We start from the raw sequence: 27358 nt of genomic DNA on the forward strand, positions 1-27358 counted from the left end.
TTCCTATATATTTCCCACTACACTCTTGGATTTGGCTTTAAAAAAACGCAGCAAAATATGCAACAAAATAGTAGTGTTTCCGCAAGGTGGGGCCTCCGTCTTAGTAAAGGCCCCACGTAGTCAGCTATAGCCAAAAAGCACTGTGGAAAAGACTGCAGTGGAAACGTATTGCAGTTTTTTTCTGCAGCATTTTTCATAGAAAGTCTGCAAAGTTTTCCCCTATTAACTGTCTGCTTCTATTATACCTATACAGAAAAGAGGTATAATGGACATGCTGCGATTTACAAAAATGCTAAAATTTTTGAAATTGCAGTATTTCTGCTGCTGTTTTTTTTCTGTGATGTGTGGATGGAATTAGCAAAAATCCCATCCACTTTGGAGGTAATGCTAAATGCAGCATGTTGGTCATGGCTATGTGGCCAAAACGCTGTGTTTTTGCAATGTGGGGTGTTAAATGGTTTTCCTATATCTTGATATTGATGACCAACCTTAGGATTTCGGCAACAGCAGCACCAGTGGAGAGGATTAATCCAGACTACGATTGTAAAATGGAAAGATAACACTTGAAGCTAATATCTGTATAACCTACTAGATACCAAATATGTACAATAGGTGGGTGCTAAACTGATCAGGGGCACAGCACCAATGAAATGAGGTATGTCATTCAGCATTTTGTACTTGGTCATTTTCAAGCAAATACAGTTAGGGTCAGAAATATTTGGACAGTGACACAATTTTCGCGAGTTGGGCTCTGCATGCCACCACATTGGTTTTGAAATGAAACCTCTACAACAGAATTCAAGTGCAGATTGTAACGTTTAATTTGAAGGGTTGAACAAAAATATCTGATATAAAATATAGCAATTGTACACATTTCTTTACAAACACTCCACATTTTAGGAGCTCAAAAGTAATTGGACAAATAAACATAACCCAAACAAAATATTTTTATTTTCAATATTTTGTTGCGAATCCTTTGGAGGCAATCACTGCCTTAAGTCTGGAACCCATGGACATCACCAAACGCTGGGTTTCCTCCTTCTTAATGCTTTGCCAGGCCTTTACAGCCGCAGCCTTCAGGTCTTGCTTGTTTGTGGGTCTTTCCGCCTTAAGTCTGGATTTGAGCACGTGAAATGCATGCTCAATTGGGTTAAGATCTGGTGATTGACTTGGCCATTGCAGAATGTTCCACTTTTTTGCACTCATGAACTCCTGGGTAGCTTTGGCTGTATGCTTGGGGTCATTGTCCATCTGCACTATGAAGCGCCGTCCGATCAACTTGGCAGCATTTGGCTGAATCTGGGCTGAAAGTATATCCCGGTACACTTCAGAATTCATCTGGCTACTCTTGTCTGCTGTTATGTCATCAATAAACACAAGTGACCCAGTGCCATTGAAAGCCATGCATGCCCATGCCATCACGTTGCCTCCACCATGTTTTACAGAGGATGTGGTGTGCCTTGGATCATGTGCCGTTCCCTTTCTTCTCCAAACTTTTTTCTTCCCATCATTCTGGTACAGGTTGATCTTTGTCTCATCTGTCCATAGAATACTTTTCCAGAACTGAGCTGGCTTCTTGAGGTGTTTTTCAGCAAATGTAACTCTGGCCTGTCTATTTTTGGAATTGATGAATGGTTTGCATCTAGATGTGAACCCTTTGTATTTACTTCCATGGAGTCTTCTCTTCACTGTTGACTTAGAGACAGATACACCTACTTCACTGAGAGTGTTCTGGACTTCAGTTGATGTTGTGAACGGGTTCTTCTTGACCAAAGAAAGTATGTGGCGATCATCCACCACTGTTGTCATCCGTGGACGCCCAGGCCTTTTTGAGTTCCCAAGCTCACCAGTCAATTCCTTTTTTCTTAGAATGTACCCGACTGTTGATTTTGCTACTCCAAGCATGTCTGCTATCTCTCTGATGGATTTTTTCTTTTTTTCAGCCTCAGGATGTTCTGCTTCACCTCAATTGAGAGTTCCTTTGACCGCATGTTGTCTGGTCAAAGCAACAGCTTCCAAATGCAAAACCACACACCTGGAATCAACCCCAGACCTTTTAACTACTTCATTGATTACAGGTTTATGAGGGAGACGCCTTCAGAGTTAATTGCAGCCCTTAGAGTCCATTGTCCAATTACTTTTGGTCCCTTGAAAAAGAGGAGGCTATGCATTACAGAGCTATGATTCCTAAACCCTTTCTCCGATTTGGATGTGGAAACTCTCATATTGCAGCTGGGAGTGTGCACTTTCAGCCCATATTATATATATAATTGTATTTCTGAACATGTTTTAGTAAACAGCTAAAATAACAAAACTTGTGTCACTGTCCAAATATTTCTGGCCCTAACTGTATCTTATTTTGTCTTATTACTTTATTTATATGACCTTTATTAGGGAATTTATATCTAACCCCAAACAGATTAAAGGGGTTGTTCAGGATAAGTCTCCAAGGAATGGAACAAGGATATCACAGGGAACGTTTGTGAGTTACATATTGTGCCCTTTCCTTAGGCTGCTGAGGCCGCTGACTGGCCTCAGTAGTCGTGTGGGGTAGGGACTTATCCCAGAACAAGACCCCGGAGTAGCAGGACTGGACCACAAGGAGAAACACTGGAGCACCAGGGACAGGTGAGTATGGGCATTACTTACTTACTTACTTTATTTATTTAATTTATTTATACCTTCCCTGACCCCATATCAAAAATTTTTTTTTTTTATTCTGGATAACCCCTTTAAGTACTATAAAAAAAAGGCACCAATCTTGTTTTCAGTAATTCTTTGGCTTGCCAATCACAGAGATCTGCCACATCCAAGCAAATGTGCCCACATAAACCTTTAGTACAGTTTATACACGCACATCTTATCCATGCTTTTAATATAACACAGCGTGAATTTGTATCGTTGCCTGCAGTAAAAAAGAAGCAGTGAATATAAAGGTCACTTACAGTTGAAGGCAATTGAAGTCTGTTCAGGACATAGTGAGCTGTGACAGATGTTTCATTTCAAACAGCAATACCCTTCCGCGTGGTATCATTCAGTTTGTCAGTAGACGCCACTAAATTCACTTACTAAAATTATACTGAAATATTCTCAGTATGTTTATTTGCGGTCACAGGTCTATTAACAAGATATATGTTCTATTTGGATGATAAAGTTTTTCTCATTTGTTTATTTATGATTGATTACAGGATAGACTGAGAGTAACTGAACATATAAACTTGTTGGTGGGAACTTTTCAGGGGATTTTTCCACCATAAACTAGCCCTATTATGTGCAGATATATTCCATATATATATCCATATATTCCTGTTGGAACAAAATGAAGTTATAAGTCATTTGGCAGGATCTTTACTTAGTACAAAGGTGTGATAGAACCGTGTCCATTATAAAGGCCATTGCTAGGGCCTCTACAGTAATGTATCAGCTATGGTTTTACTAAATGAAATGAGACAGTGTAACATTCTTTTCTTTTTAATTCATTTTTCATTTATTACTTGTAGATTTATATTTTCTGTATGTTATGGGGCAACCATATTGACTGAGCTACCCTTTAAATTATGTAGAGAGATGCTTTTCTGCAGCCACATGAACTATAGGCAGCAATAGTCTGGAGACAACTCACTCATTAATTTTATACAAGAGATTAACATGCCCTGTGACTTGTGTGCATATGTCTTTGTGCAGGGAGAGGGGACATACACTGTGATCATTATCTATTGTGATTGGTGGTAATAAAAGTGGCATCTGCCTGTGATGATAATGAGAAATGAGACTGCTGAAAATTAAGTTGAAAAGTGTTCATTGTACCCTGGTGTTATCAGAAGTCTCAAAGACAGGAAAATGAAAACACACTTCTCTTCTCCCTGCATGTATTATCCTGCACACTGGTTAAAGTGAATCTGTGAGTATATGCGAGTATATCTCAAGATCCAGACATGATCTTCTGGTTTTTAAAACAAGACTCATTGTAGCTCTAGCCCTACAGGTCCGGAGATAGAGCCAAGGTGACTACCCCAAGCAGGATACGTTCATGGAGACTGCAGAGGGGGCAAACTGTCATGCACTTTTCTCAAATCCCCGAGCTGGGTTAGTTCAGAACTGTGGGGGTTACGTTATTGTTATTGAATGGGATATTCAAACATTCACAGTTTATTTAAAAACTCTCAGAATACTTAAAAAAATAAATAAAAGTATTTTTTCATCGATACCCCACAACTACCATTTTAATGCTTTTGGGCCCCCACTGGTCTCTGTGCTTCTTGTTCCCTCTTGATTCAGACGTGTGACACGGCAGCCGCTTACTGCGGATCAGGCAAGTACTGGAACGGGAGCGGTGGTGGATTTAGGAGGTTATACTGCTTCTACAGTATGTTTTAAAACTTTCTTAAAAATAATTCAAATACCTGGACAACCTCTTTATATTCTGTATGCTGACTTTACTGACTTATATGAGATGATGATTTTACCCGTCTCTTTGGCTATGACTTCAGTCCTATTAATTAGAGATGAGCGAACACTAAAATGTTCGAGGTTCGAAATTCGATTCGAACAGCCGCTCACTGTTCGAGTGTTCGAATGGGTTTCGAACCCCATTATAGTCTATGGGGAACATAAACTCGTTAAGGGGGAAACCCAAATTCGTGTCTGGAGGGTCACCAAGTCCACTATGACACCCCAGGAAATGATACCAACACCCTGGAATGACACTGGGACAGCAGCGGAAGCATGTCTGGGGGCATAAAAGTCACTTTATTTCATGGAAATCCCTGTCAGTTTGCGATTTTCGCAAGCTAACTTTTCCCCATAGAAATGCATTGGCCAGTGCTGATTGGCCAGAGTACGGAACTCGACCAATCAGCGCTGGCTCTGCTGGAGGAGGCGGAGTCTAAGATAGCTCCACACCAGTCTCCATTCAGGTCCGACCTTAGACTCCGCCTCCTCCGGCAGAGCCAGCGCTGATTGGCCGAAGGCTGGCCAATGCATTCCTATGCGAATGCAGACTTAGCAGTGCTGAGTCAGTTTTGCTCAACTACACATCTGATGCACACTCGGCACTGCTACATCAGATGTAGCAATCTGATGTAGCAGAGCCGAGGGTGCACTAGAACCCCTGTGCAAACTCAGTTCACGCTAATAGAATGCATTGGCCAGCGCTGATTGGCCAATGCATTCTATTAGCCCGATGAAGTAGAGCTGAATGTGTGTGCTAAGCACACACATTCAGCACTGCTTCATCAAGCCAATACAATGCATTAGCCAGTGCTGATTGGCCAGAGTACGGAATTCGGCCAATCAGCGCTGGCTCTGCTGGAGGAGGCGGAGTCTAAGATCGCTCCACACCAGTCTCCATTCAGGTCCGACCTTAGACTCCGCCTCCTCCGGCAGAGCCAGCGCTGATTGGCCGAAGGCTGGCCAATGCATTCCTATGCGAATGCAGACTTAGCAGTGCTGAGTCAGTTTTGCTCAACTACACATCTGATGCACACTCGGCACTGCTACATCAGATGTAGCAATCTGATGTAGCAGAGCCGAGGGTGCACTAGAACCCCTGTGCAAACTCAGTTCACGCTAATAGAATGCATTGGCCAGCGCTGATTGGCCAATGCATTCTATTAGCCCGATGAAGTAGAGCTGAATGTGTGTGCTAAGCACACACATTCAGCACTGCTTCATCAAGCCAATACAATGCATTAGCCAGTGCTGATTGGCCAGAGTACGGAATTCGGCCAATCAGCGCTGGCCAATGCATTCTATTAGCCCGATGAAGTAGAGCTGAATGTGTGTGCTAAGCACACACATTCAGCACTGCTTCATCAAGCCAATACAATGCATTAGCCAGTGCTGATTGGCTAGAGTACGGAATTCGGCCAATCAGCGCTGGCCAATGCATTCTATTAGCCCGATGAAGTAGAGCTGAATGTGTGTGCTAAGCACACACATTCAGCACTGCTTCATCAAGCCAATACAATGCATTAGCCAGTGCTGATTGGCCAGAGTACGGAATTCGGCCAATCAGCGCTGGCTCTGCCGGAGGAGGCGGAGTCTAAGGTCGGACCTGAATGGAGACTGGTGTGGAGCGATCTTAGACTCCGCCTCCTCCAGCAGAGCCAGCGCTGATTGGTCGAGTTCCGTACTCTGGCCAATCAGCGCTGGCCAATGCATTCTATTAGCCCGATGAAGTAGAGCTGAATGTGTGTGCTTAGCACACACATTCAGCTCTACTTCATCAGGCTAATAGAATACATTGGCCAATCAGCGCTGGCCAATGCATTCTATTAGCTTGATGAAGCAGAGTGTGCACAAGGGTTCAAGCGCACCCTCGGCTCTGATGTAGCAGAGCTGAGGGTGCACAAGGGTTCAAGTGCACCCTCGGCTCTCCTACATCAGAGCCGAGGGTGCGCTTGAACCCTTGTGCAGCCTCGGCTCTGCTACATCAGAGCCGAGGGTGCGCTTGAACCCTTGTGCACACTCTGCTTCATCAAGCTAATAGAATGCATTGGCCAGCACTGATTGGCCAGAGTACGGAATTCGGCCAATCAGCGCTGGCCAATGCATCCCTATGGGAAAAAGTTTATCTCACAAAAATCACAATTACACACCCGATAGAGCCCCAAAAAGTTATTTTTAATAACATTCCCCCCTAAATAAAGGTTATCCCTAGCTATCCCTGCCTGTACAGCTATCCCTGTCTCATAGTCACAAAGTTCACATTCTCATATGACCCGGATTTGAAATCCACTATTCGTCTAAAATGGAGGTCACCTGATTTCGGCAGCCAATGACTTTTTCCAATTTTTTTCAATGCCCCCAGTGTCGTAGTTCCTGTCCCACCTCCCCTGCGCTGTTATTGGTGCAAAAAAGGCGCCAGGGAAGGTGGGAGGGGAATCGAATTTTGGCGCACTTTACCACGTGGTGTTCGATTCGATTCGAACATGGCGAACACCCTGATATCCGATCGAACATGTGTTCGATAGAACACTGTTCGCTCATCTCTACTATTAATTCTTCTATAAAACATGTTAAAATGCTCTGTATTTTAGAAGAAGGAAAGCGATATGGACCAGTGTTTGAGGAGCAGCCTATTGACACTATACACCCAGAAGAATCCTCAGATGGGAAGATAACAATGAATTGTAGAGCCAGAGCAAATCCAACTCCTGTATACAGGTAAATGAAGATAGATGAGATATTGTGAATATAAAATATGTATTAGTGATACAGTATATGTATCATTTCAGTTTTCTGTTCCATGCAGATATGTGCATTATATTTTTGATTTGCATTTCTATATCAGGTGGAGATTCAACGAATGGGAAATTGATCTTTTAAATCCACACTACAGCATGATAGGAGGAAACCTGGTTATCAACAATCCACAGAAATCTAGAGATACTGGGAAATATGTTTGTATAGTTACAAATGAATATGGAACAATCAGAAGTACTGAAGCCACCCTAAATTTTGGATGTAAGTAAACAACTGCATGCAGTGTTAGGCAGCCATATACAATGAGGCATACAATAGCAAGCTACCTCTTTTTATTTTGTCTAGTTCAGTGCTATTTTAAATATAGACATTATCTAATACATGTTAGTTTTTTTATACTTGTGCGTCAATATTCCTGAAGTTGGATATTTTTAGTAGCCACTTAGAGATTTTACCTTCCTTACTTTTTTCTTGGCACAACATCTCCTGAATTGTGTGGTGCAAGGTGACCTGCATTAAAAAAAATAAAAATAAATAAATAAAAATAATAATAATAATAATAATTTTTTTTCTACAATACTGTCAGGAGTTGTTTATGCTATATGTGTCTCTATGTGGCCACCTAGTGGTTGTGATGTGATTTGCAGATTGTCAAGGGTTTTGCTACCATCTTATAATGTAATGTATAATGTATTGAATTTTCATTGTGAGACGTTTGGGAATATTGGTCCCATTTACTTCTAGAAGATGTCATTGTCTTGAATCCATAAAAATCAGATCATACAAGTAAGGTTACACATGCAGCTGGTGCTTGCGACTGTATGTCCAAAGTGATCAATTACAAACAGCTAAGTGAACAGCTGACATATGTCATTATAATTCTGGTCCTTTCAGTGATATCAGTAGCACGTTCCTATGACAGTAAATCAGAAACACAATTGCAGTTTTTCCTGCAGAGCTTTTTGCAGAAAGTCTGCAAAGCTTTCATATGCAAACTTTCTGCTTCAATTATACCTAGCGGTATATGGAAAATGCCAGCATTTCTGTAGGTATAATTGACTTGCTGCAATTTGCACAAATGCAGTGCTTTTTTCACAGTACATCCTTTGCGGATCATTTTCTGTAATGTGTGGATGGGATTAATCAGAATCCCATCTACTTTGCAGGTACTGTAAAACGCAGTGGTTTTTGCCACAGTGTTTACCTTGTGGTAAAGTTGCAGCCTTTACGCCAGGGGTGCCCAATACGTCGATCGTGATCTACCGGTCGATCGCAAAGGACGTATGGGTCGATCGCGGGATGCAGCCAGGAATCCCTGGTGTCTGCTTGTTCACAGTGCAGGCTGAGAGTCGACTCAGCCTGCGGTGTGAACAAGCACTCCGGACACTTGCAGGCCGGGCAGCAGCAGCTCCGGGGGATGACGCGCTCCCCGCTCTTAGGGATGGAGGGAATCGGGGTGCTGCTTGTTCACAGCGCAGACTGAGAGTCATCTCCGGACACTGGCAGGCGGGGCTCCCGCAGCCCCAGCCTGCCAGTGTCCAGAGATAACTCTCAGCTTGCGCTGTGAACAAGCAGACACCGGGGATCCCTGGGCGGCCACAGAACGCCGCTGTTTCCTGCTCTCACGCTCCGCCCGACCCCGCCCACATGCACGGACCCGCCCACAGACACTCCCCGCCCACAGGCCCACCCCAACCCCGCCCACAAGAAGTGGGTAGTAGATCTTTTGCCTTGGTCAGTTTATAAAGTAGCTCACATGCTGAAAAAGTGTGAGCACCCCTGCTTTACGCTATGTGGGGCCCAAGCCTAATGGTCCTTACTAGAGATGAGCGAACACTAAAATGTTCGAGGTTCGAAATTCGATTCGAACAGCCGCTCACTGTTCGAGTGTTCGAATGGGTTTCGAACCCCATTATAGTCTATGGGGAACATAAACTCGTTAAGGGGGAAACCCAAATTCGTGTCTGGAGGGTCACCAAGTCCACTATGACACCCCAGGAAATGATACCAACACCCTGGAATGACACTGGGACAGCAGGGGAAGCATGTCTGGGGGCATAAAAGTCACTTTATTTCATGGAAATCCCTGTCAGTTTGCGATTTTCGCAAGCTAACTTTTCCCCATAGAAATGCATTGGCCAGTGCTGATTGGCCAGAGTACGGAACTCGACCAATCAGCGCTGGCTCTGCTGGAGGAGGCGGAGTCTAAGATCGCTCCACACCAGTCTCCATTCAGGTCCGACCTTAGACTCCGCCTCCTCCGGCAGAGCCAGCGCTGATTGGCCGAAGGCTGGCCAATGCATTCCTATGCGAATGCAGACTTAGCAGTGCTGAGTCAGTTTTGCTCAACTACACATCTGATGCACACTCGGCACTGCTACATCAGATGTAGCAATCTGATGTAGCAGAGCCGAGGGTGCACTAGAACCCCTGTGCAAACTCAGTTCACGCTAATAGAATGCATTGGCCAGCGCTGATTGGCCAATGCATTCTATTAGCCCGATGAAGTAGAGCTGAATGTGTGTGCTAAGCACACACATTCAGCACTGCTTCATCAAGCCAATACAATGCATTAGCCAGTGCTGATTGGCCAGAGTACGGAATTTGGCCAATCAGCGCTGGCCAATGCATTCTATTAGCCCGATGAAGTAGAGCTGAATGTGTGTGCTAAGCACACACATTCAGCACTGCTTCATCAAGCCAATACAATGCATTAGCCAGTGCTGATTGGCCAGAGTACGGAATTCGGCCAATCAGCGCTGGCTCTGCTGGAGGAGGCGGAGTCTAAGGTCGGACCTGAATGGAGACTGGTGTGGAGCGATCTTAGACTCCGCCTCCTCCAGCAGAGCCAGCGCTGATTGGCCGAATTCCGTACTCTGGCCAATCAGCACTGGCTAATGCATTGTATTGGCGTGATGAAGCAGTGCTGAATGTGTGTGCTTAGCACACACATTCAGCTCTACTTCATCGGGCTAATAGAATGCATTGGCCAGCGCTGATTGGCCGAATTCCGTACTCTGGCCAATCAGTGCTGGCCAATGCATTCTATTAGCTTGATGAAGCAGAGTGTGCACAAGGGTTCAAGCGCACCCTCGGCTCTGATGTAGCAGAGCCGAGGCTGCACAAGGGTTCAAGCGCACCCTCGGCTCTGATGTAGGAGAGCCGAGGGTGCACTTGAACCCTTGTGCACCCTCAGCTCTGCTACATCAGAGCCGAGGGTGCGCTTGAACCCTTGTGCACACTCTGCTTCATCAAGCTAATAGAATGCATTGGCCAGCGCTGATTGGCCAATGTATTCTATTAGCCTGATGAAGTAGAGCTGAATGTGTGTGCTAAGCACACACATTCAGCTCTACTTCATCGGGCTAATAGAATGCATTGGCCAGCGCTGATTGCCCAGAGTACGGAAATCGACCAATCAGCGCTGGCTCTGCTGGAGGAGGCGGAGTCTAAGATCGCTCCACACCAGTCTCCATTCAGGTCCGACCTTAGACTCCGCCTCCTCCAGCAGAGCCAGCGCTGATTGGCCGAATTCCGTACTCTGGCCAATCAGCACTGGCTAATGCATTGTATTGGCGTGATGAAGCAGTGCTGAATGTGTGTGCTTAGCACACACATTCAGCTCTACTTCATCGGGCTAATAGAATGCATTGGCCAATCAGCGCTGGCCAATGCATTCTATTAGCGTGAACTGAGTTTGCACAGGGGTTCTAGTGCACCCTCGGCTCTGCTACATCAGATTGCTACATCTGATGTAGCAGTGCCGAGTGTGCATCAGATGTGTAGTTGAGCAAAACTGACTCAGCACTGCTAAGTCTCTGCATTCGCATAGGAATGCATTGGCCAGCCTTCGGCCAATCAGCGCTGGCTCTGCCGGAGGAGGCGGAGTCTAAGGTCGGACCTGAATGGAGACTGGTGTGGAGCGATCTTAGACTCCGCCTCCTCCAGCAGAGCCAGCGCTGATTGGTCGAGTTCCGTACTCTGGCCAATCAGCGCTGGCCAATGCATTCTATTAGCCCGATGAAGTAGAGCTGAATGTGTGTGCTTAGCACACACATTCAGCTCTACTTCATCAGGCTAATAGAATACATTGGCCAATCAGCGCTGGCCAATGCATTCTATTAGCTTGATGAAGCAGAGTGTGCACAAGGGTTCAAGCGCACCCTCGGCTCTGATGTAGCAGAGCTGAGGGTGCACAAGGGTTCAAGTGCACCCTCGGCTCTCCTACATCAGAGCCGAGGGTGCGCTTGAACCCTTGTGCAGCCTCGGCTCTGCTACATCAGAGCCGAGGGTGCGCTTGAACCCTTGTGCACACTCTGCTTCATCAAGCTAATAGAATGCATTGGCCAGCACTGATTGGCCAGAGTACGGAATTCGGCCAATCAGCGCTGGCCAATGCATCCCTATGGGAAAAAGTTTATCTCACAAAAATCACAATTACACACCCGATAGAGCCCCAAAAAGTTATTTTTAATAACATTCCCCCCTAAATAAAGGTTATCCCTAGCTATCCCTGCCTGTACAGCTATCCCTGTCTCATAGTCACAAAGTTCACATTCTCATATGACCCGGATTTGAAATCCACTATTCGTCTAAAATGGAGGTCACCTGATTTCGGCAGCCAATGACTTTTTCCAATTTTTTTCAATGCCCCCAGTGTCGTAGTTCCTGTCCCACCTCCCCTGCGCTGTTATTGGTGCAAAAAAGGCGCCAGGGAAGGTGGGAGGGGAATCGAATTTTGGCGCACTTTACCACGTGGTGTTCGATTCGATTCGAACATGGCGAACACCCTGATATCCGATCGAACATGTGTTCGATAGAACACTGTTCGCTCATCTCTAGTCCTTACCATGCAGGTGAAATGCAGAGTAGCTTGTGCTACTTATTACTGCACGTAAAAAGTGTATGCAATCTTTCATTTAAAGAGCACAGTGTAAACCCAGCCTTAGGGTAGGGACACATATTAAGGTTTTTTTTGATGCAGGTTTTGAAGCCAATATCAGGTGTGGATCATAAAGGATGAAAACAAAGATTGCGGCGTTTTCCTCTGCAGACTTTCTATTATAGTTATATCTATGAGAAAGCTGCCGGCATTTCTGTAGATACAATTGTAAGGCTGCGATTTCCAAATTCGCGCTGGTTTTGGAAATCACAACGTGTCCACACTGTGGTTTTTACCTCAAAGTGGGCATGGGATTCGCAAGAATCCCACTCACTTTGTGGTTGCTGTAAAACGCTGCGATTTTTCCCATGGCATGTCAATTATACCTGTAGAAATACTAGAGTTTTCCATATAGATTTAGGCTAAGGCCAGGGGTGTAACTACCATAGAGGCAGCGGAGGCGGCTGCCACAGGGCCCGGGCCATTAGTGGGCCCGGCGACAGCCACTACTGCTGCGTTTTTCTGTTTTTTTTTAAATAGGCCGTTAGGGCCCCTATTCACTTGCCGATCCTGGCTGGGCTGGGATCGGTAAGTGACACCACGGGCCCCACAAATACTATCATTATACTCGGGGGGGGGGGGGGGGGGGGGGTCTGCAAAGATAATGATAATGATGTATAATGTATAATGATCGGCAGATCGGGATAGGTAAGGGAACATAACAAACAGTGTTACCTGCCTCTCCACGATCCTGCCAGGCCTCCTTCCTGACGTCTCTGACGTCACATGAACCCGGCCTGCGTCCCAGGTCATGTGACGTCTAACTTCATTTCATAAGGACGCCAGTGGAGAAGACAGCGTAGGAGCCGGGGATAGGTAAGAAACAGTATTTTTTTTATGTTTTTCTCCCCCTGGGTCTCCAATTATTATACTCTGGGGTCTGAAAAGACCCCAGAGTATAATAATTATTTTTGGGTCTCCACTATGGGGTATAATACTGTGTGCAGGGGTCACTATATGGGGTTAATACTGTGTGCAGGGGCCAGTAAGGGACATAATACTGTGTGTAGGGGCCACTGAGAGACATGATACTGTGTGCAGGGGCCACTATTGGGGATAATACGGTGTGCAGGGGCCACTATGGGGGATAATACTTTGTGCAGGGGACACTATGGGGGATAATACTGTGTGCAGGGGCCACTATGAGACATAATACTGTGTGCAGGGCTTAATAAGGGACATAATAGAGTGCGGAAGAGGGGGTCGGTCGAGGTCTTCGTCGGTGTGGGTGGGTGGGGGGGGCATGTCAAAAGTTTGCCACGGGGCCCCGCCATTCCTAGTTACGACACTGGCTAAGGCCCAACATAGCAAGCCACAGTGAAAAACCGCTGTGGACAGACTGGAGGAAAGGCATTGCATGTTGGACTTTCTGTCCCTATTATACCTATATGGAATACACCAGCATTCCCATGGGTATAATTGACATGCTGCGATTTACAAAAACAAGTCTTTTGAAATTGCAGTATTTCCACTGCGGATATTTTTCTGCAACGTAGGGATGGGATTAGCCAGAATTCCACTTTGCAGGTTCTGTAAAACTGCTGTTTTCGTAAACGTGGCGCCCAGGCCTTATTAATAAAATAAAAACTGCAGCGAAAAACACAGCAAAAATGTGATGAAAAATGCAGCAGAAACAATCTACAATACCCATCCTCTTTTTCAATCCACTACTTTTTTTTTTTATTTCAAAACCTGCATCAACAAAACCTGAAAGTGTATTCCTATTAAAATAGTGTGTTGCTTTTTCTAGCGTTTTTGCTTATTTTTCAGATTTTGGAGTTTTGAGTCACCATGTTTCCATATAGTCATAACATGACGTGTAATGCAGTGATTTTTGTGTGTAGCAAAGACAAAATACTTGGGCAGAATGAAGGAACAGGTTGGACTTCCCTGGGCTAGAAAATGATTGAGTCCTTGTGCTGTTATTCCTTGCAGTGTTTAAGGAATATGTCAAATACATTGCAGTATGAAATCATTGGCAATGCTCCCGGAAGTTTGTTTCCATGGAAATGGCACTTTGCTTTGGATGTATTGTGTTGCACACACTGTAAGTCATAGAACAGGAATGAACCATGAAGTCCAAATCTATTCAGAAAGAGTCATTGGCCTGAAGCAGACATTTTCTCAATTTGTACACACTCAGTAAATATATATGCACATTCTCTTACACTCAACCTACTACCTTGATAGCAAGATGGCCTAATAATACCAGCACAGAACGTCATCAGTAGATGCGAAATCAGCACGTTAATCGCTGCTGCCAATTCACTAGTGTGCAATAACCTACTGAAATCTGGTCGTGGAGATATTATAGGCTGGAACAAAAACTGTACGTAGTCCCAAGCTTTTACAAGTCGCATCCTCTGCCAGCAGTTTGCTTTTGCTAAAATAAAATTGAAGTCCAACATCCTCACTCTGGTCTCCTTCATTGGGGATTGAGTTCTTTGTCCATTTCCTTCCTTAAATAGTAATTCATATGAAATTCCACTAATATTATTTATATATGAATTTGAATAATAAACTAATTTGACGAATAGTTGTGAGGTTTGGCACTCCAATTAGTTTTTGTGCTATTATACACTGGGGTAGCCTCAGACCCCAGAATATAATAATCGGAGGCCCAGAGGGTTGATAGAAAATAACAAACATACTCCCCTTGCCTCCTGGGCATTCCTCGTTCTGTCTGGCTCTCTTTATCATCATATTCTGTCCTCTTCCTGCTGCGGCCTATTGTTAGGCCTCAGCGGTCACGTGGGGTGTGATGATGTCTTTACACCTGCACGCCCCACGTGACTGCTGGGGCCCAACCACAGGCACCAGCAGTGATATCTGGGGCACTTGACCTCAGTCACATGCTGGAAAAGCATCGAAGGAGATGCTAGAGTTTGTGGGATTCCCAGGAGACTCTACATTCAAGAAAAACAAAACTCCAAGCGGCACATAGTGCAAAACATTATAGGTGATGCAATAAAGGTATGTAGGTGAAACGGTAAGATCATACAGACACAGAGGAAGAGTGCATTCTTATTCCATATATATATATATATATATATATATATATATATATATATACACTTGAGTGTATTTGTGCACCAGTAAAAAAAAAACTTGAACTGGCAAGCACAGATATCCTTCTACTTTTTGGGGGGATTTTCATCTCTTCCTTCATCTGAGCTGGATTCCCAGGAGAGGTATAAGTATTTGTTTTATTTAATCACCTCCACTGTGCAGGGTACTATTGGAAAGGGGCCCAGCATGTACAGACATCACATAATGCCGGGCCCCTTTCCATTAACAATATGTATAGCAGTCTGGGGACAAAACTTTCCCCGATCACTGTCATGGTACTGCGGGGCCCCAGTCACCTCTAGCAGGCCCCATACCACCTCCAGCACCTTTTACCAGACCTCTACCGACTATTAAAAAAGCAGTATGGGTCCGGTAGGGCCCACAAAAGGCTCGAGGTCCACTGGTGGATTCACTAATATCTTGGCGGGCCAGTCCGAGCCTGTTGGTACTATAAAGTTTCTAACATTTCTGGCCTTTGTAGATGCAAAAATGGGATATTTAGGTAATAATTCACCCACTACCTTATCTTTAAAAAAAAAAACAACTCAAATGTGGCAAATTTAAGAATGATATATCGTACCCCAATCTTAATAAATATCCAGATTGTCACAAGGAACAGGAGACTCATGAAGAGGCTGGCATAGATTTCCATTGTAACTCACACCAGAAAACTGGCGTAAGTTATAATTAATCTATCAGGACAAGGTACAGACATTTAGACATTTATGCCTATAATCTCCCCACTATTATATTTCAGGTAGGATACTGCACAGTAACAACTTTGGAGAAGCCATTAGTGTGCCGATTCAGCATTCTGTTGATGAAATTTCATGCCGGTATTAACAGCTTGCTATTTAGGTTGGAAACATCTGCTTTTTCATTTAATTAACATATCTAAAACTAGAAGAGACATTCTGTGCCAAAAATACACCCAGGTTTAGTGCAAATAAGCCAGAATTCAGCCACAGCCAAATAGTAAATGTGCCCTAATAGTTAATCTTTTCTAGAAGTAGAGCCCTTTCATTTTACTTATACAGGGCACTTAATTATATTGAATTTTCCTACCTGTCAAGGAATTGCTCTTTGCTAAAATAAGCAATCCCTGTGACAGCCAACAGTTATGAGAACAACGGACCTATAGCATTTTCTGTAGACAGCACCACTCTGACCAGTTACTATGCAGAGTACTGCAATCCCAATCCCAGTGAATTGGCGTCTCTCTGTTCTTGTGATAGATTGGTCATACCACCATGATCAGCAAGTCACTTGTTATTCAGGTGCAACAATTGACACAAACACGTGATAAAAATAGTTTCATTGTTTGTTATCCAAAGGGAACTTTATTTCTGATATTGAATTCTTGCATGGGCAAAGAATGCCATGGACTGAAGCTAGTGACATCTGTCTATCCTAGAAGCTTAGCAACATCAGCTAACTTATGGGAATAATATGTATAGTCTTTCACAGTGGATTGACAAATTCAGGTATCCACTATAGCTCCAGATCCCCACCAGAGTGCACAGGCCTCACTAGTATTAACATGGTAGTTTGCTATAGTTTTATATTATTTTTGTCATTCAAGCTGTGCAGAGATTCCGCACTCATGTCATATTTAGTGCAAAAATAAATGATAATATTTAAATGTATTCTGTTTTCTGTATGGCTAATATGCAGTTACTATTTATTTTGCATACAGATCTAGATCCATTTCCTGTAGAAGAACGTCCAGCAGTGAAAGTCAAGGAAGGAACTGGAATAACACTCATCTGTGATCCACCACCACACTACCCAGGTGATGATCAGAACAGTTATAGACATTAGGTGTAGCCTATTGCCTTTGCCTTTCTCAAAACTATGATGATTTTACAGTATGTAATAAATCAATGTAATACATTTTCCCCCTTTCAGTCTAGCTTGTGTAAAATTAAAAAAAGCAGATTGTTTCTTATATTTCATCACTGTCTGTGAATATTCTTATTTGCTATAAATCTCAATTTATATTCTGTCAATGCCTTTATAGTGCACCAATGCAATGCCAGATAATTCTGAATGATAGCGTAGGTGGATTTGTCTTGAAGTATTTCTTGTCGTTGCACTGCCTTTACTGTAGATAACGTATATCTGTTGGAAGAAGATTAACTGCTCACTTCTAGCAGTATGCCAGTCTTTGAAGATGAAACCTCCACACTCTTCTAAGGGGTTGGGAACCATAAAGGTTATGTGGAGTTCTAGGCAGTTCTGATTTCAGAAGAACTAAAATAGGTTTCTGCTGTCGCACACCACATAAATGTATGCAACAGAGGACTTTGAACATAAAATGCTAAATACCCTCCATAATTGTAACACTGATTGCAAGTATTCCTAGTAAGGCTTATGCATAAATTATCCAGTTGGGGTCTGAATCCCATAGTCATCTTGTATTTATGCACAATATCTGTATTTGATATGATTGCACTCTGTTAAAATAGACATGTTGTATTGCTTGTGGCCATATTACACAATTCTCAAAATTGATATTGTAACTCCAAGGACAAGCCATAACATTTTGCAAAGTGAGGCGGTAGCAGGCGTCTCTGCAATTTTTCAAAGCACCTAGTGCCAATCTATGGCATGTGGGAGGGGTATAAAGCCAGATTGAAAGCAAGTAAAAGCCAGTTTCTAGCCACTTGAGAACTCAAAAATCAGATCAAGTGGTGTGGGAGGATTGTACATTGTTCATCAATGTGCCAGTTATTGCCACTTGTCACAAACTGAGAGACAGAATCCTTGACCTGTGAGATTTTGGTTTATAACCCTGGTATAGATGTCAGTACTATTCAACACTGGTGTCCTGCTGGTTGGGGAACAATGAAAAAGTGAAATGACAACCAAAGATGCATGGGGTGAACCTCTGCTCAGACGGACTGTCTGGTTGGAGGAATGGTGCATAGTGATCCATTCTGTACCACAAGTGAAATTGGGTGGCACATTTGGAGCCTAGTGGTGGCAAACAATGTCGACACAAACCGCCAGAAGGCATTTGCCAACATTGGGCTACAAACCAGAAGTGCGGCTACTTATGTTTCCATAACCTCACTCCACAGTTCTGAATAGCTATCATAGTGCACTGCAAGACTACAAGGAAAGGTAGAGGTCTGTCCACTTCATCATTGAGTGCTGATTTTGTCTTGGATGCAATGATATCCGTAGATTGGTCTGGAGACTTCATGGACAACACCATGAAGAGGGCGTCATAAGGTTATGTCACACCAGTTTCTACTTGCTGGATTATGGTGCCCATGATTATGGTAACTTGCCATTACTTTGATCTAGTTACAGTGTCAGTGGTACAGCAATTTCTCTAAAGTGTCCTAGTTCTGTTCTGAGCTCCTGTGAACATCTGGGACATCATTGGTTGGCAATTGCAAAGGAGCTGCCAGCAGCCAGTCGTGATGATTGGGTGTCCAAGTGTGTTGAGCATGGAATAACATTTCTCAGAGCACAATTAATAACCAAGGCATGTACGTGCGTGTATTTCTACATGTGGTGCTCATACTCTGTAATGAATAACTCAAGATGTTCTGATTCTTTTGTTTCCTTTTTTTATGATTTACATATCATTAATATTTCTATTGAGCCTGCGATTTCCATTGTTTCAAGACTTGGTGCTGGAATTTCAATGTTCAAGATTAAATAACAGTATATATCTATGTACAAAATGTATGGATTTTGGCCTAAATCCGTGGACAGCTTGTACATGATCAGAATAGATTTAGTCACTTTTAGGGAATGCCAGGAAGCAAGAAATAGTTTATGTTTTTTCTGATGAAGGGGTCTTGAAACAAAGATTACTGGCATAGATGGGATAAAAAAAAATCCTCGTATTGTGTCTTTTGTTGGGGTCTTCATTTTTCTTTCACAGATTATTTTCACTACTTTTGTACTATTTCAATGGCCCTCTAGCGTAGGAATGTATTGCAGTAAGAGGTGTTTTGGGTTTTTTTCAAATTCAATTCTTTTTTTTTCCATTTACAGATGACCTTAATTATAGATGGATTATAAATGAATTTCCAAATTTTATTTCTATGGATACACGGAGGTTTATTACACAGAGGAATGGAAATCTGTATATTGCAAAAGTGGAACAATCTGACAGGGGCAACTACTCCTGTTTTGTATCCAGTCCTTCAATTACAAAAAGTGTGTTTAGCAAATATACATCTCTTTTGCCACAGCCAGAAGGTATCTATTATCATTTTTTCTATCTATCTATCTATCTATCTATCTATCTATCTATCTATCTAGTATATCAGACTAGTCTATCAATCTAGTCTTTCTGTCTACAAATCAAGAGGTTGCAACACTCCAGAGAATTCCAGTTCAAGAACTGTAACATGAATGAAGAAACCACTTTTTTGATTGGAGCCTTCTTGAACTTTTTGACCTCATAATTATACTTTACGTACTCAGACCTGTTTGAGGGTCAAGCTGATAGTACCAAAATTTCTTTGTGTTGCTACTTCCTATATCTATATATCTGTCCATATCACTTCATGCCTCATTAATGATAAACAGTATTTATAATTTATGTTAATCACATTTTACTGTAATTATTTTTCAGTTTCAAAGCGGTATGCAGCGTACCTTCAAGTTAAATTTTCAAATACTTATGCTTTGAAAGACCAGAATGTGACATTGGAGTGTTTCGCATTGGGAAAGTAAGTACCCCAATACATTTCGAGCAGCAGCCAGACATCATCATCATCATCGATCAAGTCATTGATAAAAACAGTTTTTCTCAATGCCATTCTCAAATGCTATATTTGGAAATTGTAATAAAATACAGGAAAGTCCCACAAGGTTCCAGATATATTAGGCAGCATAAAGACTGACTGTGAATGCATTGCGGTTCTTTCCGCAGCACTTTTAAGAGAAAGTTCAGAGTTTTCCTCTGCTGACTTTCTCTTAACATTATATCTACGGGAAAGCCGCCGGCGTTTCTGTAGATATAATTGACATGCTGCGATTTGCAAAGCTGCAACGGCTTTGCAAATCACAGCGTGTCCACGCTGCAATCTTTTCCGCAAAGTGGGGATGAGATTCACATGAATCCCATCCACTTTGCCTGCACTGTAGAACGCTGCGATTTTTTTCCTGCAGCGTCTCCGCTGCGGGCAAATCACGGTGTTTCTGGTCCGTGGGGCCCCGGCCTAATGGTGCAGCAGGAAATTTGAGGTAGAAAGGGAAACACTGGAATTGTTCACCATGCCATTAATATATCACTTACTTTGCTCCTGATGGGTTAATACAGGCACTTATATTTTATGAGATTGTATTGAATAAATCATTTACTTTAAGGGGAAAATGATGTCTACTATATTATTAATAAAACAAATGATTTATGATAAGCTAACTAAAAAAAATCTTAAAAGCTATGTACACTTCCTCAACTCATTTTTATTGCTCCAATGCATCTTAGACAAAATTTTTGATGAAAAATATCCTTCCATTTTGTTCATACTGCTCCTTGAAGAGTCTACCCCATCCTACTGTCTGTAGGTTAGCAAAAAGCAAGATTTTGATACACAAAATGGTGGGATATTTTTACATTTTCTTTATAATATGTTCCATTATATATTGTTAATTTTTATTTCGGTTTTTTTAACCGTTAAGTTATTTAGAATGAAAACATACTGTGAAAAACATTAATTACTGGCCTACCATTTAACTAGGATATTTTAGGGGACAGTGGAGAAGATTACTTGTGTGATGCTTTATTCTACAGTTTTAAAAGATATCTTCAAGGATATTCCACTAACTTTGGGTTACCCCTCTATCCAAAGGATAGAGAATAATTTGTAGATTGGTGGCGGCCAAACAGGACTGTTTTAGATATCTAGGTTTGGTGTTTTAGCTATCTCCAGTGAAAAGCATTCTGATTTCATGAACAGTGGGAGGTAACTTTCTATGAATGCAGTATACCTTTAAAAAAAAAATCAGACATTTTTGCCTGAGCAAGCTATGGGCATACATTGGGGTTATAATTATAGCAAATTTCCTTCTGCCCAACCATTCCTTTATGAGTTGCCTTTTTTTAAAAAAAAGCACAAAAAGTAGTAATCTTACATGCAAAATGGTTGGCATTAAATTATGTGACTTTCATTTGCTCGAAAACTAGTTTAAATTTTTAGTATTTTTTTTTCTAGTACTTCAAAACACAGTTGGAGAATTTAATATCCCTTCTATGCCAATTTTCTGGTGTAGGTGATCGATATTGCGGCACACAATTTACGCAAAGCCCTTTCACCAGGGACTGCTGGACCCAACATATATATTACAACTCACTGCAGTTTTCCGGCTTAAATTATACAGAAAATCTATGCCAGTTCCTAACTGGAATTAATCTGCATTCTGGTACATGAACAAGGGCCTGATTTATTAAGAGGTTGGAGTGTCTTGATGTACCATGCCTGTTGGGCACTTTTTTTTTTTTAAACAAAAACATCAATCTTGATAATGTGATTTGGGGTTAAAATTCCATAGAAACATGTCAGAAATTTTGATCGATGGGCAACCTGGTGCTGAAACCCCATCAAACTTCTAAAACTAAAGGAGGAAGACTCAACTCAACTATAATCTTTTGCCTCTACATTTTATCTATTATGAGGTCTCAGCAATTTGATCCTATTGATCAAAATGTTTGACGTGTATGGCTCTATGGCATGTCGAAAAGTCTTTTAAAGTGCAGTTATACTTTTCAGTCCACATTATATTACAGGAAAATGCACTGGGATGGAGAAAAGAACTGATTTAGTAGGAAAATTCTGTGTACAGCGTTGCGGAGTGTTTTACTAAGTAAATTATTTATATTTTCATTGTATAATTATAGCCCCGTGCCAGTAATACGATGGCGGAAAGTAAATGAACCAATGCCTGCTTCAGCTGAAGTAAGTGCCTCAGGTGCAGTCCTTAAAATATTCAATATTCAACCTGAAGATGAAGGAACTTATGAGTGCGAAGCAGAAAATATTAAAGGAAGAGATACGCACAAAGCAAATGTATATGTACAGGGTAAGAGAACCTATATTTTTCTGAAGTAACAATGGTTATGTACTTTTCAGAAATATTTATTAAAGGGGTTCTCTCATTATGGACACTTATCCACATGACATGGAATAAGTATCCGATTGCTTGAGGGCCCCTGGTCACCCAGTGATCAGGAGGATGGGGGACTTATAGTTCTCCTAAAGCCAGCTTGTGAATGGAGCCCCAATGTGCTTGTGTGACCGGTGCTTCATTCATTTCTATGGGGTTGCCAGGACTGTAATGTGCCCGCTGCCCCATAGATGTGAATAGAGCAGCGGTCATGCCTTAGGGGACTTTCATTTCCCCATCCTCTTGATTACTGGGGAACCTGGCAATTAGGCGTCCAGTGATCCGACACTTATCCTCTGTCCTGTGCATAGGGGATAAGTGACCGTAACAGGACAACCCCTTTAAGCTTTGTACTACACAACAAGAATTTTCATTAGTTGATGTGTTTGCAGAATTGTGACCTACAGACCTAGGCCTCTTGCACATGGTAGAGTTGTTAGAAGTTGGGTGTATGATGGCATATAAAGCATCTATATGCATTTATAATATAGAGCCATAGGGACTCTATATTATCATACAATGCTCCCAAGGGATTTGTATCTACACAACTAATCTATTCTAGAAGGAAGAGAAGAAGAGAAGATCACTCCACCACAGGAGCTCGGTAATAAATCCTGCTGTAGCTTATTCAGACAGGTGCAGTACTGTGAGGTGTGAAACACTGGAAAGAAACCATACATTCATCAAGTATTTCCTGTCAGAACTTAGCCCTCAATGGAAACATGAATAAAATGCTGCTTGAATAGTCCGTATGGTGTTGTGATCATCTCTTCTTACCTTGGATTATTTGGATTATTGGTAATTTATCAGCTCTGACACTCCACTTGGAAATGCCTGCATAATAAGTCATGGTGTGATAGGGACTTTTTGTGTTTGATACATTCAAGAAACTTCTGCGTACACTTCTGTTATGGCCCTGTACAATATGGAGCCATATTAAGGCTATGTGCTTGAGGTGTATACAGATTTATACAGTGTCCACATAAACATGCCATAGAGTGCACCAATAATATCTCCACATAGGGTCCATTACATATATCACTGTCCACAACATCCAGTGCTATTTTTAAATATCTGACTTTCGCTGGGTTCACACCTGCGTCTGGGGTCTCCGTTCTATGGTTTCCGTCTTCTGCATGGCAGAAGACGGAAACCATAGACCGGGTCCGGCCGTGCGCGGCGGTGAGCGTTTTGCGCTCTCCGCCGCGAAGCCGGATTTTTTTATCCGGACACAGAGTACTGCATGTCTGACTCTGTGTCCGGATTATAAAACCCGGTTTCGCGGCGGAGAGCGCAAAACGCTCACTGCCGCGCACGGCCGGACAGCTTTCTCACCCATTCAAATGAATGGGTGAGAAAGTCTCCTGCAGGTTTCCGTCTCCTGCCTCTGTTTTAGGCAGGAAACGGAAACCTAAGTACGGAGACCGGGCCGCAGATGTGAACGAGCCCTTTCTCTATTCACATCTATGGCAGTTCTGAAAAATAGTTGACAGGATGAGGGGTTGGAGAACCCCATTCTGTAGGTGAGTGCAGGTACCAGTAATGGGACTCTCATTTATCAGACATCTATATCCTCTGAATATGCCATAGGTCACAAAAATTAGAATACCTCTTAAAGGGGTATTCGCATGTACATGATCATATCTATATTTGTAGATAATTAAAAGTTAAACATTTTTGCAAATATAAGTAATTAAAAATTCTGCAAAGTTTTAAAGATTTTCTCTAACTTTCTTAGTGGTGACAGTCTTTTATCTTGATCGGTTGCCATGGATACGACCACTAATGCAGAAACTTTCTATGGTCTGGGACTTGTCAGGAACCCAGCTATGATTTTCTTATTGTAGCTGGGTTATCAGGCAGGGGCACTACATGTATGAGGAGATATCCTGGCCACAATAAAGAAATTATGGCTGATATTCTGACCTTAGAAAATTTCCTTTAGGTTAAGGCCCCACATAGCAAGCTGCAGCCAAAAAAAGCTGCGAGAACAAACACAAAAACGCATTGCGGTTTTTCCTGCATCATTTTTGTACAGAAAATCCACACAGGTTTCTCTGCAGACTTTCTGCTTCAATTATCCCTTTACGGAATACTCCAGTGTTTCAGTAGGTATAATTGACTTGCTGCAATTTACAAAAACTCAACTTTTTTTTTGAAATTGCAGCATGTCCACAGCAGATATTTTTCTGAAATATGTGGATGGGATTAGCCAGAATCCCATCTACTTTGCAGGTACTGTAAAACGCCACAACATATAAGCTACATGTGGCCCCGGCCTTAGACTGAGACCTCATGTAGCAAAACACAGTCAAGAAAAGCTGGGGGGGGGGGGTATGCAGCAAAATGCATTATGTTTTCTTTGCAGCATTTTTGAGGGTTTTTTTTTTCCCCACCTCATAATAAATTATACGGAAAACGTTTGTGATGCCTCAGTATTTATGTCATGCTTTGTTTCCGCGGCAGCTAAAAATTTTGCATTTTCACTGTGTGGTGCCTTGGTCTTAATTGTACAATATCAATAATTGTATCATATAATTTAAAATTAATCATTTTATTTTGAAGCTAAATGTAAATTTTGTCATTTTTCCAACTCCAACACCACCCAAAACTGTTTCTGACTCCACAACTGAGGTCAATACATGTTCTTAGCTCTAGAACTTCATTTAATTCAGTCATGTCAGTATGATATTGTAAGCAATTGACAGCACTTAAAATTGTTGGTAAAGATTATTATTATATTAAATTACTCTTGTTTTGCTTTGTAGCTCCTCCTGAATGGGTAGAACACATAAATGATACAGAGAGGGATATAGGCAGCGAATTGATTTGGCCTTGTATTGCAAAGGGAAAACCAATTCCTAAAATTTCATGGTTAAAAAACGGAACCCAGGCAAGTTCTATATGGTTCTAATATAAATTCATACAATGATGTTTACATGCATTTGCAGATTGCTAACATATGGTGTTCTTTATTTTAGCATACAACAGGAGAACTGAGGATCCAAAGATTAACTATACAGCATGCTGGGATGTATCAATGTATAGCATACAACCAGTATGGAGTTATTCAAGCAAACGCTGAATTGAAGATCCTGGGTTAGTGATGCCGTATGGTTTCCTCTGAGAACTAATTTTCATTGTTCTTTTTATGCAAAACGGCAGGGATGCTGTAGGTAGAAAGGGGAACCAACATGTATATGGGGAGGGGGTGGACAAGATTGCAATAATTCTGGTTGATTGTTATACATTGTATTTCCTTTCTAGCTCTGGCACCAACTTTTGAGCTAAATCCTATGAGGAAACAGGTGTTGGCTGCAAAAGGAGGTCGAGTTATCATAGAATGTAAACCAAAGGCGGCACCAAAACCCAAGTTCTCATGGAGTAAAGGAACAGAACTGCTTACAAATGATACCCGGTTTGTATATAGAAAAGTTTGATTTTATTGAAATATTTCACACTGATAATAATTATTCAATATGATACTTTTAACCATATATGATGTATGCACTTGTCACATGAAGCTCCTGGCCCCCAATGCAAAAGTATGTAATCAGGCCTTTACTTACCATGTGCTTCTATCATAAAAATATATGCTTTTAATGCTGTAGAGAAGCCTTTGGGCCCCCCTGAAGCCCCAGAGCCCAGTAGTGATTGCTACCTCTGTATCCCTTTATAACTGTCTGAATATATATATTATATATATGTGTGCTTGAAAATCTGCGGGTTTTTATTTGCTTAAATATTCATTATCTGACTGTTCTGCCATCTAGTATATGTAAAAGATAAACAACCATTATACTAAGATTAAACTCTAAATGGGAATTAAACATGCTTTTCAATTAATTTTCTTACAATAAAATTGTATAAATTGTAAATAATAAAACATTTGGCTGAATAATAGGAAAAAAGGGAAAGGTAATTCTGTTCGGTTTATGTTTTTCACCCGTCTGTGACATGTGATGTCTATGTTAATCACAGACAGAATTCCACCCTGCTTATTTATGGGTCGTATGCTATTTGTACTTGGTCTGTGTTTTTGTTTTTGCAAATGGAACAACTTTTTTTTTTTTAGATTCCCATTACTTTTCTATTGGCTGTTGGTCTTTGATTTTCAGACTGTAATGCAGTTCCATGGTCTGCAAAATGGACCAAGATGGATCATGTCTCCATTCTTTTTTATGGAGCATTGTCTGTGGAAAAAGGATGGGCATTTTCATGTGCTCATTAAAATAAAAGGGTCTGCATGCAGTTCATGAATCCCATGCATATAAAAAATGCAGATGTGTGAATAAGGCCATGCATTGTGAACAAACTGCAGAACTTCCACAGGAAACCACTACACAAAAATACAGTTGAAATTGAATGGCCCTTGATACGGCTCACCTGCTAGTTTCTCCTTGGGCTCTCTTTAGCTTTTTACTTTTACCTAACCAAGGTTAAAATCCGTGGGTGAAACCAGTAAAGTGCATGCCGCAGGTTTAAAGCCTTTGCTGAGGGTTTTGCTTTCAGCATTTCGATGAGATTTGTGTAACAATGCTGCTACTATAGACTGAAGTGGGTAAGGGTTGGTTCACATCTGCGTATGTATTTCGTCCAGTTAGAGTCCGCATGGAGACCCCCCAAACGGAATACAAACACAATTGCAAGCGCTGTGCTGCACACGGACCCCATAGACTATAATGGGGTTGCAATTGCGTTTGTATTCCGTTCAGGGGGGTCTCCATGCAGACTCTAACAGATGGAATACATACGCAGGTGTGAACCAACCCTAAGCTGCCTGTGAATTTGAGTCACCTAACCCACTGCAATCCCTGCCTGCTTAAGAGGCTCCAGGACTGTCCAGTAATTATATCTGTAATGCCCTGTTCACATCTGCGTTGGTATTGAGTCCGCATGAGGATCCCCCCTGAACGGAGTGCCAAACGCAATTGAAAGCACAGTGCAGTAAAAGCACATGGACCCCATAGACTATAATGGGGTCCCGTGTGCTTGCCGCCCGCCGCT

The 27358-nt window shown here is 42.1% G+C and overlaps 1 protein-coding gene across 3 annotated transcripts in view; it reads left to right on the forward strand.

The window, feature by feature from the left end:
• Window positions 1–27358, forward strand: part of CNTN1 (contactin 1) — a 145653-nt gene that overhangs the window by 88075 nt on the left and 30220 nt on the right. For all 3 annotated transcript variants that reach the window (XM_075274228.1, XM_075274231.1, XM_075274230.1), the window contains 9 exons: window positions 7041–7167; window positions 7295–7467; window positions 16914–17009; window positions 19232–19438; window positions 19818–19914; window positions 22086–22267; window positions 25120–25244; window positions 25333–25450; window positions 25619–25769. In XM_075274228.1, coding sequence (XP_075130329.1) covers window positions 7041–7167; window positions 7295–7467; window positions 16914–17009; window positions 19232–19438; window positions 19818–19914; window positions 22086–22267; window positions 25120–25244; window positions 25333–25450; window positions 25619–25769 — 1276 coding nt within the window. The remainder of the gene's footprint in view (window positions 1–7040; window positions 7168–7294; window positions 7468–16913; window positions 17010–19231; window positions 19439–19817; window positions 19915–22085; window positions 22268–25119; window positions 25245–25332; window positions 25451–25618; window positions 25770–27358) is intronic.

Source organism: Leptodactylus fuscus, chromosome 5 (assembly GCF_031893055.1).
Source record: "Leptodactylus fuscus isolate aLepFus1 chromosome 5, aLepFus1.hap2, whole genome shotgun sequence".
Taxonomy (NCBI): Eukaryota; Metazoa; Chordata; class Amphibia; order Anura; family Leptodactylidae; genus Leptodactylus; species Leptodactylus fuscus.